Source organism: Chrysochloris asiatica, unplaced genomic scaffold, assembly GCF_000296735.1.
Source record: "Chrysochloris asiatica unplaced genomic scaffold, ChrAsi1.0 scaffold00113, whole genome shotgun sequence".
NCBI classification, from domain to species: Eukaryota; Metazoa; Chordata; class Mammalia; order Afrosoricida; family Chrysochloridae; genus Chrysochloris; species Chrysochloris asiatica.
In genome coordinates, this window is record NW_006408631.1 from 8826334 (window position 1) to 8840437 (window position 14104).

Genomic DNA, 14104 nt, shown 5'->3' on the forward strand with positions numbered 1-14104 from the left:
TGACTATAGGCACATGTCATTGAATATAAATTTAACAATTGTTATTTGCTTGGCTCTAAATGTTAATGTAACACCCAATATTATTTTTTTCCCTAAATTTGTTTCACAGAATGAATGGTGCCCACCTAACACTCCTGAAAGAATATACCTTTGTATGCACCTAGATATTTCTTATATTCTGTAATTCCATAAAGTGCTTTTTATTGAGAAATTCCCTTCAATGGTCTTATATAATGTTCTACATAAATAAGCCCATTTTAGTTGTCAGTCTCTCTAAGATAAAGTTTCCAGTGATCAAAAATGGGGGTGTTGTTGAGTACAATCAAGTCAGTTTTGATTCATTGTGACTTCATATAGGGTGTCCAAGGATTGGCTGGTGGATTTGAACCGTCAAACTTGTGGTTAGCTGTCCAGAGCTTTTCCAACAGAGTACTCCAAAAATAGGGCTGGGATAGAGAAATCCTGTGACTTTCTTTGAAAAGGGAAAATTAATCCAACAAATTCTAGCATTATCATTGAATATCCTCTTATTTATTGACTTTATGATATTGGTGGTGGTGGTCATGTGCTGCGGAATACGTTCCAACTCATAGAGACCCTGCATAGGGTTTCCGAGGCTATATATCTTTATGGAGCAGAAAGACTCATCTTTTTCCCATGGAATCACTATTAGTCTCAATCTGCTGACCTTGCGATTAGCAACACGACTCAATTTATATTTTATTTTGTTTGGGTCTCGTGTCAGACTTGAGCATTCTATAAATCAGACATTTTTGTAACTTTTCTTGGTATCTCTATCCAGAAGTTTATATATATATATATATATAGCTTCAAGCCCATTGCTGTTGAGTCAGAATTGTCTCAACATGTACAGCATAAAACTACTCTATATGGTTTTCAAAGCTATTATCTTTCAAAAGCAAATCACCTGCCCTTACTTCAAAGACACTTCTGGATGGATTGGAAACACCAACTTACTTGAGTATTTAGCCTTATATGCTACCCAGGGATTTTTTATAAAATCATTTTTACCTAAATTCCCTGAGAGTCATGTACAAATAATTTTGTTCCTTTGTTCAATTATTTCTTTAGGTTCTCTTTAAAACAATTATTGCCATTATAAACCATACAACAAGGAAATCATTACAAATTGATACCAATTCATGATCAATACCATGAGACATTCTATGATTGTATAAAGCTCTATTTCTTTCCAACTCATATATAAACTTCTATCAGTCATCTCTTTCATAAAATATCAGATCATATGATTGTGAAGAACATATAGAATATTTACAACAGTTTTTACAGACTAGTCAATGATTAAATGCAGACAATTTACTGATATTTCTATCTTCTCCATTTCTGGTAGCTGAGAAGTTATTATAAAACATAGGATTTGAGACTTAAATGCCTAAACTTTAGACATTCTAGACCAACTACTTTCAATATTTAGGCAAAGAAATTGATAAAGTCTTCTCATCCCCTTCTTTTCACATATTCTGGGTATATATATATGTCTTCAAATTTTAGAAAATCCCATAGTCCTTCTTGATTTTGCTTATAAGTTAAATCAAACTCAAACTGGCTTACAGATGAACATGCAAAGCAATCTGTTGCACATGCATTCATTTCTAACTGAATGAAAACATTAGTCCAGGAGCTTATCTTCTAAAGGTTGTAATGAATTTGAATTGGTATCTCAGTTTATTTATCAACATCTCCCGAAAATGATCTCCCATAAGGAAATAGAAGACAGGGTTGATGACACTGTTCATGAAGGCCAAAGGTCGCGTCACAATGTATAAGACATTGATGAAGTCCTTGGTGCACTGGGACAATTTCCAACTATCCAGACGTGAAGCAATCCTCACATTCCGCATAATGTGGTAAGGAGTAAAAAGCACTGAGAAAATGATCACTGCCATGGTGACTAAGTTGAGAGGCTTTTCAAAGGGCAGTGTGGTAGCAAGCTGCCTGTTCCTCTGCTTTAGAAAGCGAGCAATCTTGAAATAAAAAAAGCACATCACAGAAAGAGGAATGAGGAACCCTATGAATGTTAAACATAAGCTGTAAATGAGATTGTATTTGGCATCCCCAGAACTTGCATAATCATTACACTTGGTGCTATTCTCATACCTGTGTATAAAACTAAGTATGGGCAGTAGCTCTAAGGTTACCAGAACCCAAATGGCTAAGGAGATTAAAATGGCAAACTCTTTCTTCTGCAGAAAGTGTTGCCGGAATGGATGCTTCATGAGCAAGTAGCGATCGATGCTGATACAAGTGAGGAAAAGAATGCTGGTGTAGAGGTTGGCATGAAGAACATATCTGTTACTTATGCAGAAAAAATATCCATATAACCAGGCTTCATTGGCATAACTTCTCATCAGCATTGGAAGGGTGCACAAAAAAGCCAAATCAGAAAAAGAAAGGTTAAAGAGATAGATATTGCTGCTATTCCAGTTCTTTAGACAGAAAAGGTAGCCATAAACTACAATAGTATTTCCAAGAATTCCGAGAACAAACTCAGCTCCATAAAAAAAGGAAAGGTAGTACTTTTCCATGGTAACTGTGGCTGCCAACAAGTTTCCGCAAGTTGCATTCCATGCCTAGAGAAAAAAGAGATAACAAGAGTGATGACACACTAGACTGTGACTAAGGACAAACTGTGTATTGTTATAGAATATAGTAATAATAAAAACACTTTGATTTTGTACTGTGAAGAGCAGGTCATATCAGTGAAGAATTATTATTATTATTAAGTGCCATAGAGTTGGTTCCTACTCATAGCGTCTCTGTACGGGGTTTCCAAGGAACGACTGGTGCGTTTGAACCATCATCCTTGTTGTTAGCAGTCCAGTGATTATCCTATGGTGTCAAACCAGGACAGAATACATTTCCACAAATATAAACATATGTATAGGTCACCAATTACTTCAACAAATAGTTATTGAGTACCTTTCAACTATGTGCTAGGTTCTGGGGTTACCAAACAAACTGAAAGAAAAAAAATCACCACCAGCAATAAACAACAAACAAACAAACAGAAAACCCCACTGCTGTTGAGTCGATTCTAACTCACAGTTACCCAATAGGACAGGTTAGATGGCTCCTTGGGGTATGTCAGTCTTTACTGGAGTAGATGGACTCATCGTTCACCCACAGAGTGACTGGTAGGTGTGAACAGCCGACCTTGTGGTTAATAATTCAATGCTTAACTTACTATGCCACCAGAGCTCCTTAACATAGCATCTAATATCAAATAATTTATGTTTCCTTGGGAAGAATTATGAAATAAATAAATGCATGCATATAATAATAAATGCTATGACTAAAAACAAGGAAGGATGAAGAAGCTAGAAAGTATTGGGATGGAGGAGGGCAATGTGCTATTTTGCACATATGGTGATCAGGGAGACATTTTTCTATGAAATGACATTGGAAGAGAAGCTCTAATGTAGAGAGGGAATGAGCCCTGTTTATAACTGGAGGAGGTTTGTTCCAGACATGAATAAGAATATGCACAAAGATCCTAAGGTGGAAACATTCATTTTTGCATGACCAAGCCGCCCATAGTCCTTGACAATTTGTCATTGTTCAACAAATGCTGCTAATTTAAATTGAATTATGTCATAGCCTAGAAATAGAAACAAGGACAGTTATAACTGCAGCCTTGTTATTTTATTAGCTTTCATTTTGTTTCCATATTGTCAAAGAACAGTGCTTATATTATTAAACTTTAAAATATAATCCTAATTTTAAAACATTATATTTAAGGTTTAAAATATGAAGTTGAAAATCTTAGTTATAATACTGATTGAAAGTTTATACTGGACTAGGCACAGAGTTCTTACTTTTTCCAAGGATTATCATTCATTATAGTGACTGAAGTCTGGAAGTTATCTTGCTGAGGTCTTATATCTAGTAAACAGTCTTCATCATAGCACCTTCTAAACTGGTGACATGAAAAGCAATTTGATACAATCACCCCTCAAGTGTTTTGGTAATCCTCCATTTTCTCCCTTATGATGAGACCGGGTTATTTGTGGATGAATAAGGTAGAAACTTGAATTATCTGACAAATACAATGGCTCACCAATGCTAAATAGTTCTACTTACTTCTAAAAAGGAGCATGCAAGGTTAAAAGTAAAATTTTCTAGGAAATCTCCTTGTTAAACAAGCTTCTAAGTGTCAATTTCAAACATTTTTATATTTTTTTTTTCAACAGAATATTTTGTTGGTGGTGGTGATGTGCCGTGGAGTCGATTCCGACTCATAGCGACCCTGTAAAGGGTTTCTGAGGCTGTAAATCTTTCTCCCATGGAATAGCTGGTAGTTTTGAACTGCTGACCTTGCGGTTCACAGCCCGATTCATAACCACTATGCTACCAGAGTATTTTGTTAGTTAGAATAAAATAAGAACGACTGTACATGAGCTTATTTTTTTCTGGGACACATGTAAGCATTGAACAGAAGAAGCTATGTCTAAAGTATCTGGGAAACTCATATCTACAACTGCTAAATTCAAGTGGCTTATCTCAGTTAAGGCTACTGATATTTTTATAGTATCTATTTATGCAATTGTGAGAGGGTGAGTCAAAAATTATCTGCACTCCAGTTATATTAAAATGCCCATCCACATCCACAGCTGATGACAACATTGAACGTGCATGTGAAATGATTCTGTCAAACAGATAAGTGACAGTGGATTCTGTGGCAAATAATTTGCAAATCAGTCATGGATTGTCTTGATATAATCCCTGACAAATTTGGATTTCAAGAAGTTTGTGAGGCATGAGTACTGAAACAACTCATGGAAGAGCATGAACAGAAGTGTTTGAACATCTGCAAACAAAATTGGGACAGATACTCGAAGGAAGGCAAATGTTTCTTTTAAAAAATTATTACTGGTGTCGAGACATGGATTCATCACTATGAGCCTGAGAGTAAACTGCAGAGTATAGAATGGAAGCATCCTTAATCGCACAGCAAACAAAATGTTTAAAAGTCAACCATCAACTGCAAAATTGATGCTTACAGTTTTCTGGGATCCTCAAGGGCCAATATTAGAACACTATCTGGAATCAACAGTGCTCCTTACAGTGAGAGTGCTCACTTAAGAGCTGAAGCGTAAACTTTAGATTAAATTCAGACAACGTGTGTCATCAGACCTTTGTTCACACTATTGACACTCTGCAAAAACTCCTTTATGTGGTGCTAAAGCATCTTTCCTATAATCCTCATCTTGCTCCATCTGACTTGTACCTGTTTGGTTCCCTGAAAGTATCCCTTCAAAGATGAAGATTCACCTCTGATGAAGAAGTGAAGACAGCGGTGCATTTGTGACTCACAGCTCAGCCTAAAACATTTTTGAATAAGGGAATATGAAAGCTAGTTGACAGATGGACACAGTGTATTGAAAAGCAAGGAGATTATGTTAAAAATGATGTTTTTGTCTTTTTAAAAAGTTGATTAAAATAAATTCTACAGCCATAGTATGGATAATTTTGGACACATCCTGGTAAAAGTGACATATTCAATATTTTTATGTTATTTTTAATCACTTACTTTAAGACACCCCAGATTTATTTGAGCTTCTCCTCAAATCTTTCCATGGCAATTTATCACTAAATCTAACTTTAGATGAACTTGACCGGGAAATTTTTCACTTAGAAAGTGAGTATATGGAGAAGGATGAAGGAAATCTCAAAGTGAAAAGGGTTGGTTTCACTCTGTGTTTGAATTTACCTGCCAACAATTTGCTAAAGTTCTCAATTTTACACCTTTTTCAGTATTTTGAAACCTCTTCCACCTATTCTTTCCTACACATCATTAACAGGTAACTTTGCCCCAAGTTTACTGAGAAAACAGAAATCATTTTTGGAGTTTGTAATCTCCAGTTCCCCCTTTGAGCCTGTCCTCTCCTCATTTCTGTTCACCAGAGGGGAGGAACTGTTCCTGTGGGATTACGCTGAATTCAACCCTTTCAAGATTTAATGACAATCTATAAATCAACAACTCCCAGATTAATATACCATGTCGTATCTGGTAGCGTAGTAGTTACGAATCGGGCTGCGAACCGCAAGATCAGCAGTTCGAAACTACCAGCTGTTCCGCAGGAGAAAGATGAGGCTTTCTGCTCCCATAGAAATTTACAGCCTGGGAAACCCTGTTACAGGGTCGCTATGAGTTGGAACCGACTCCACGGCACATAACAATAACAACAATAACAACACTCAGTCACTAAGAAGCTCTGGTAGCGTAGTAGTTATGAATGGGGCTGCGAACCTCAAGGTCAGCAGTTCAAAACTACCAGCTGTTCCACGGGAGAAAGATGAGGCTTTCTGCTCCCGTAAAGATTTACAGCCTTGGAAACCCTGTACAGGGTCGCTATGGGTCGGAACCGACTCCACAGCAAATAACAACAACAGCATACAATCTAGTTGTTTAAGCATATTGCCAGTGATTGATATCTTGCAAGCACTTCTCCCTCCAGAAAGTCCAGACAAAATTCTCTAATAATTCTCTTGCCAATCCTGCTCTACTTCTATTCCCACTATTCCATTCTCTATAATTGGCAACACCATCCCCTTAGGTGCTCACCCTGAACAACAAACAGTGGCTTTAATGCCCTTTATAACTCACCTCCAGTAACTAATAAACTATCAAACATTATTGCATAAGGTCTAGAAATTTCTCAAACCCAACACTATTCTCCCTCTCCTTCATCACAATGCTAGTCTAGGTAAAACTTGAAAAACTTCAACCAAAATTCTGACCATGTTACTCACCTTAATGAAACCATTTAATGGGTTCTCACATCCATAAAATAAGCTGTAAAACTTTAAATGGAGACTCTAAGTCCCATATGATCTTGTCCTTTTATCTGACTTCATCTTCATCTAACAGCACTCTCCTTCTTGTTTATCTTTAATTTCCCCTGATTTTTCTTTTTTTAATGGACAGAAATCCTTCCTAATATGTAGTCCACTCTGGCTAAATCTCTTTTCACTGACCTTCCCTTTCTGTGTTCCCTTTCCCATTACTTGCCTTGTCTTACAGCTATACACCTTTCAGTTATTGTTGTTGTTTAGTTGTTGTTAAGTGCTGTCCAGTTGGTTCTGACTCATAACAAGCCTATTACAGAGTTTCTGAGGAATGGCTGGTAGGTTTGAATTCCCGATCCTAAGGTTAGCTAGTCTAATGCCTATCCTATAGCTTCATACCAGAACTCTTTTAGGCCTGTGTTGAAATGTGGGTTTTGCAAGTTAGATACTCTGACACACCAATCTACAAGAATATAGGCTTTCATATATACTGAACTTCTTAACCTTTTCCACAACATTGTTTTATTCATTTTTTGTCTTTCTTGCACCTAGCATAGTAAATAAAAAGTGATCCATAGCTGGCTGTTGCATGAACAGATGAATATAAATACTTGACTGTTTATAAAGCATTTTTATAAACATTTTCTCCAATGTCAGTTAAGTAGTTAGTCCACCAATTTAAATCTGTTGTTCTATATGATACATATTCAAAATTGGCAATGGTAATAGAATTAACTTTAGAAACACACTTGCATATAATTTCATTATCTATCTTTCAGTATCAATTTCAACAAGAATTAATTTAAAAAACTCTGTGAGGGTTATGCATTTAAATATAATAGTTTTATTTCTAGTGGTGAGATTCATGAAATTTTTATTGTGCCCTTCTTCTCTCAGTTTACCTCAATTTTCTGTATTTTTCCTAAAGTGAGCATTACAATATGAGTATTATGACAATACTTTTTATTTTTTTATTTCCTAGAATTCAATTAAAAATCCAATGGTTATTTTTTCACATTTTTTAAATTTCTAGAAATACTTGTTTGTTTGTTTGTTTTGTTTTCTATGACATGACAAAGGACCTCCGGTAGTGTAGTGGTTACGAATTGGGCTGTGAACCGCAAGGTCAGCAATTTGAAACTACCAGCTGTTCCGTGGGAGAAAGATAATGCTTTCTACTCCCGTAAAGATTTACAGCCTCAGAAACCCTGTGCAGGGTCGCTATGTGTCGGAACCGACTCCACAGCACATAGCCACTCCCACCATGACACGACAACCTCTTCTTTTTCCTTTTTGTGTTATTGCAAATTCTCTTTCATGACCTAGACCTTCTTTGCCCAGTCTTTAAATGTTTTTCTACCTCACAGCTCAGTTTTGGGCCTCTTTGTTATTTTTTGATACTCAAAAATCTGGAACACACACTCAAATGAAAATTATGGCAAGAGAAAGTTTCTTTTAAAAAGAAATTCATTTATTTAATTTCTGAATTTCCCCTTTTTCCATCATAGTACTTATCATACTTCCTAGTCAGAACATACAAGTGTTTAGTGTGGCTTATTATAACTGAAAAGTTTGCCTGTCATGAAAGGGAAATAGAGCCATAAAGACATGTGTAATTACAATGTTGGTTACCAATGATAATTACTCAGACAAGTTACAGGCCATCTAGAAGTGATAAAAGATTCTGCTTTTGACTGAATATAGGGAGTTGGATATTTCAGGAGGAGGTAGAGAGAAAGAATCCCAGTTTATATTTATGAAAAATAAGTAACTAAATAATAACCTTTGTCCTGTTTCTCACAAAACAGTCATTTCATATTCCTTTTTTTAAAAGAAAACTTTATAAAAACATATAAACAAAATGTATGTTAATTGCATAATGCTCAAAAAATGTAGATAGGCAAAAATGAAGAAGCAAAATCTTAAACCAACCAATTTAATATTTGAATGTTTTTCTAGACTCTAACTGCTTGACTTTATTTTATTTATTTATTTTTTAAGGTTTTTATTGTGGATTGAGTGAAAGTTTTCAGGGCACATCATCGGTTTCACATTCAAACATTCATATACCTTGTTTCATTACATTGATTATAATCCCCTCCACATACCACATACCATCAGTTAACAGAGTTTCTCTCTATCCTCTTTAGCTTTTTTTTGGGGGGAAAAACTTTGCCTTTTTGGAATTTACAGTTTCGGCTTTTAGGGAAGGTTTTTACATTTATCTGTGTGTATCCAGGGCTCATGTATGGAATTACTAACCAGCATAACTGAATAATCAAATGAGGGTGACTTTATTTTGACAATAATATGATTAATCTCTTCATAATGTTCTATAGTTTGCTGCATTGAAAATGTGGCCTCAACCCCACAGATTTTTTTCCAAGTTGATAATGTTTATAAATGATGGTTTTGTTAGATTTTGAGGATATCAGAGTCCAAATTGAGTAGAATTTTTATTTAGTAGTTTTTCTTTACCAAAATTGATTCAGTAAGATAAACTCTTTCTTTAGCTAGGACTTCCAAATAAAGAAGGAGTTCCATTATGAAACTTTAATATTCTCTCTTATATTTTTAGTGATTGTATTCTTATATTTACAAACTTGAAAATAGTTATAAATGTACTTGCATTAGAAAGATTATTTTTAACTGATTCTTTGGGATACTGACAATTAAAGTGATATATTTAGTTCTATGTTAAAAAATATATTTAAACATCTTAAAATTATTAAACTAGAAAACATATCCAATTTAGTAACATAAACAGATTAGTGATTTTCATTTGTAACTTGGAATAGCATTTTTTTTAAATTTATCTAGTGTTTGTAAAATTTTCATTTTAGAAACTTTAAATCATTTTATAAAATTTATTTTATAGATTCTTAGCTATTAAGCTGCTTCTTTTCATAACTGTCAGGATTAAACAAAGAACAACCACAAAATTATTTTTTATACTGCTACCTTAAGGAAAATTTACACAATGATCTGAGGATTTTTTCTAGACTAGTTAATTTTTATTACTATTAAACAACTAAATTCAAATATATATTTATACTGAATGCATAAAACAGTTTCATATTAATCCCTTCTTTCTTTCTATGTACCATAAGTTATATTAGAACAAATATCAGAAGTCTCAAAGGTTGAATAACAATGGATTTTAAAATTTGTCATTTTGTTTCGCATTATATTCTTGAGTATTTTCATTTTTACACACATAAATGCTAAATGCAATTCGTAGGATGTTTTGAAATGTTCATCTAACACAATATTTCTTATACATTAAAATATTAAATATGATAGCAAATAATTTCATTTAAGATTCCAGTGTTTTTCCAAAATTGTTTTTTTTTTTTAATTTGAGTAAATACAATAACTGCTTGACTGAATTAAAACATGCTGAAATAGTTGCAAGTGCAATAAGCCTTTGTAATAAAATAAAACTCATATTTGCCTGTTAAAACAAGCCTTTAATTTGGAAAAAGTAAAGATAGTGGTAAACACTATGATTTACTTTTACTTTCTTTTGATGTTTTAGATATCTTATGAGCCACAGTTTGTTTAACTATTACTTAAAGCCTAAATTGTTCATATAACATTTAAAAAAGAACTCTCAATCAAAATGTTATAAATACTTGAATGAAATGGGCTGCATTATAACTTACCATTCTGTTGGAGGGCCCTGATCCCTTGCCAGAAACTGTGAGAGCAACTTGATGCAGCCTCTGGCCCAGTGCTGAGCAACAGGACAAGGTTAAGGCAGACTGATTTGCATATCATGAAACCCACATTAAGAATTCAAAAGTCCTGGAATAATTTATTCAGTCAAACTCCCAAGTTAAATGTGCAAGTAAGGGGACTTCCTGTTACGTGCAAACACAAAACAAATTACTCACTTCACAGAAAACACATTTGGCAGATAGATTTCAATTCACTATCAAAACGACAAGGAAGTCTACCATATTTTCATGTGTATTTGCACAATTAAAAGAAACTGTAAACACTTGTGTTGGATATAACTGCTTCTTCTATTTATTGTTTAAATTCACAATTTTTGGTGGGCTTTGTACTGACCTCATACTAACTAAACAGCTGTTATGAAAAACTTTAGACAAATGTTGGAGGAAAATGTGGACATATTTTCTGTCCATGTAGTAGGAAAAAAGATACTAAAGATCCAGGCAATTCTCATTTTTGTAATAAAAATCAGAAAACATATAAAAATGAATATATCAGATTAGATTAGAGAGAGAGAGAGGTGCTGTCTGAGATAATCTGGAAAGATGGCAACTCAGGTATACTTAGCAGTGCCCTGACTAGCACCTGGAAACACGTCAGCACTGTTTCAAAATGGAAAATCCAACTAGACATTTCTAGGCATGGCATTGGAATAAGCATTGCATTACTAACCATAAGGTCAGCAGTTCAACCCTAGCAGCCGCTCCTTATAAACCCTAGACAGGTTTGCTATGAGTCAGAACTGACTTGACAGCACTTAATTATATCAACATATTAGATTTATATCCAAGCAAGCAATATAAAGAAATCCTGGTATGGCGCTGCAGGTTAAAGCACCGAACTGCAAGGTTGGTATGAAATGCAAGGTCAGTGGTTCAGGATCACCATCCGCTCCTCTGAAAGTCTATACGAGGTTGTTATGAGTCAGAACTGACTCGAAGGCATTAACAACATATGCATCATGCATGAAATATATGTGTATTTACGTAGTGGTTACGAGTCGGGCTGCGAACCTTAAGGTCAGCGGTTCGAAACTACCAGCCGCTCCGCGGGAGAAAGATGAGGCTTTCTACTCCCGTAAAGATTTACACCCTCGGAAACCCTGTACAGGGTCGCTATGGGTCGGACCCGACTCGACGGCACTTAACAACAACAACAACATATTATTATTATAGCACGTATATTGTTGTTAAGTTCTGTCAGGTTGAGTTTCCAAGGAGCGACTGGTGAGTGAACTGTTGATCTTGTGGTTCAAACTGACCTTGCAGTCCAGTGCTTATTCTACAGTGCCATACCAAGACCCCATATAGCATATATATATGCTTATATAGAGAAAATAATGTATCCATAACTCATTGAGTGTTTATCCTATGCCAGGTATTGTACTGAGTACTTTTATACATTGAATGCTATAAAAATTCTCAGTGATTTTCATTATTTTTTCAAATTTTCTCATCTTACACATTAGAAAACTGAAGCTGAGAGAGACTAATTAATTTCTCTATAATCACAACATTATTAGTAAAGAGAGGGTCCAGAATTTAAGAATACATCCTTTGATTTGAAGACATTTTGATTCCTGATTGCTTCTGAAATTCCTTTGATTTACACAACAAATTGAATAAAAGTTGAAGAATTTATGATGGGTTCTTTTCAGAAATGCAACTGTTTTCTATTTTCTGAAAGAAAAAAAAGTCTTAAAAAATGTCATCTTGCTTGTAATTTCAAAATGGTAGGAAACAAAACATTGGAATGATCAGTGTCAGGTTTATTCATTTTCAGCATAAATTGACATGGTCCCACCACTATATACATATAAAAGGCACATGTCTATCTTTGGCAGGTCTCTGCCACCATTCTGATAGAAGCTATGGGTGATTCCCTCTTTGTGAGGTGGTGGTAGTTCCCTTTAACTTCCTCTTTCTTCTCCCCACATCCTGATTACCACTTGGCTTTGGAATTCTAAAATAAAAAGAGGTCTGTACTTCTCTGTTTTATATATATATATATATAATCAGTAATCTAGATCCTTCAGTACTCACTCTCCAACAAATACTGCAGTTCATTTAATCTTCAAAAAATTTAATGTAGTCCATAACATTAATACCCTTACTTTTCGTAATACCAAACAAAATAAATCACAAGGCTTGCAAATGACAGGGCTATAATTTGTCTGTTTGACTTATGAGTCCAAATTTTCAAGCCTATTATGTCTCTTTTAAGAAGCTCTGGTAGCAGAGTGGCTACGAATTGGACTGCGAACCGCAAGGTCAGCAGTTCGAAACTACCAGCTGTTCCACAGAAGAAAGATGAGGCTTTCTGCTCCAGTAAAGATTTACAACCTTGGAAACCCTGTAGTGGGTTGCTATGAGTCAGAACCGGCTCCATGGCCCATAACCACCACTACCACCACCATATGCCTCTTTTAAGTTAAAGAAGAAAATACAAGTATCTCGTTGAAATATGTAAAGTCACTGATATTTTACAATATTTGCTTTAAACATGTCAATTTCATCTGCTTTACCATTATACAATAAGTTTCAAAGTAAAACTTAATTTAATTATTGTCTATTACTTTCATTGATTACCAAATTAAATTATTCAAATTTTCCAACTAAATAGAATAGGAACTTTTAGATAAGAAACCAGAGACTTTTGGAATAGTTTATGGGAAAGCTCTAGTAGGAATGCCCATAGGGAACTTACAAGATGCATTTATTTTAAGAGCAGAAAACTAATGTTTGGAGAACAAACTGGTATGTTGTTGTTGGTAAGTGCCATTGAGTGGGTTCCAACCCACAGTGACCCTGTATAGGATTTCCAAGGAGCAGCTGGTGAGCTTGAACCACCGACTTTGCTGTTCAAATGGCTTTGCAGTCTGGCACATTAACTCACAGTGCCACAACAGGACTCCAGAAACGGGTATAAGGGCATGTTAAACTTTAAGAAAGCATAGCAGAACAAGAGGCGGAAACCTAATCCAACTAAAGGATTTGCCTTCAAACCCTTAGAAGTAGTAATAATAATGATGACACCAAGTTGGATGAAACAAATCAAGAAAATTATTGAGGAATATATTTAGGTGTGCTTGTTCTGGGGAATGTATCTAAGGCCACAGGGTAATTTCCCTACTTAAAATACAACTTATGTAAGAAATGTATAAAGAGAACAACAAAGGGGAAAACACAGTTGAGGGTATTGTGGCTTGTTCTTAAATGCTTCCAGATTCTGGAAATCAAACTGTCTGAGGACCAAATTTGCTTTACCAAGGAAATCAGGCTATTTAAAATTGTCATTTTCAAGCTGACATAACAACATTTGTTCTCTTTATAGAAAACCTTTATTTTTTTTCCATTTTAAGTGTTGTTTTAGAAAGACCCGTTTTTATCACATTGTTATTGTTGTTGTTAGATGCCATTGAGCTGATTCTGACTCATAGCAACCCTATGCACAGTAGAAAGAAGCACTTTCAGGTCCTGTTCTAGCCTCACAATTATTGTTACATTTAAGCCCATTGGTAGCGTAGTGGTTACGA

General features: G+C 34.9%; 1 protein-coding gene across 1 annotated transcript in view; it reads right to left on the minus strand.

The window, feature by feature from the left end:
- Positions 1-1664: 1664 nt before the first annotated feature.
- SUCNR1 (succinate receptor 1) overlaps positions 1665-14104 on the minus strand; it is a 24000-nt gene continuing 11560 nt past the window's right edge. The window contains exon 2 of the mRNA XM_006867997.1: positions 1665-2612. Within this exon, the coding sequence (XP_006868059.1) occupies positions 1665-2612 (948 nt within the window). The remainder of the gene's footprint in view (positions 2613-14104) is intronic.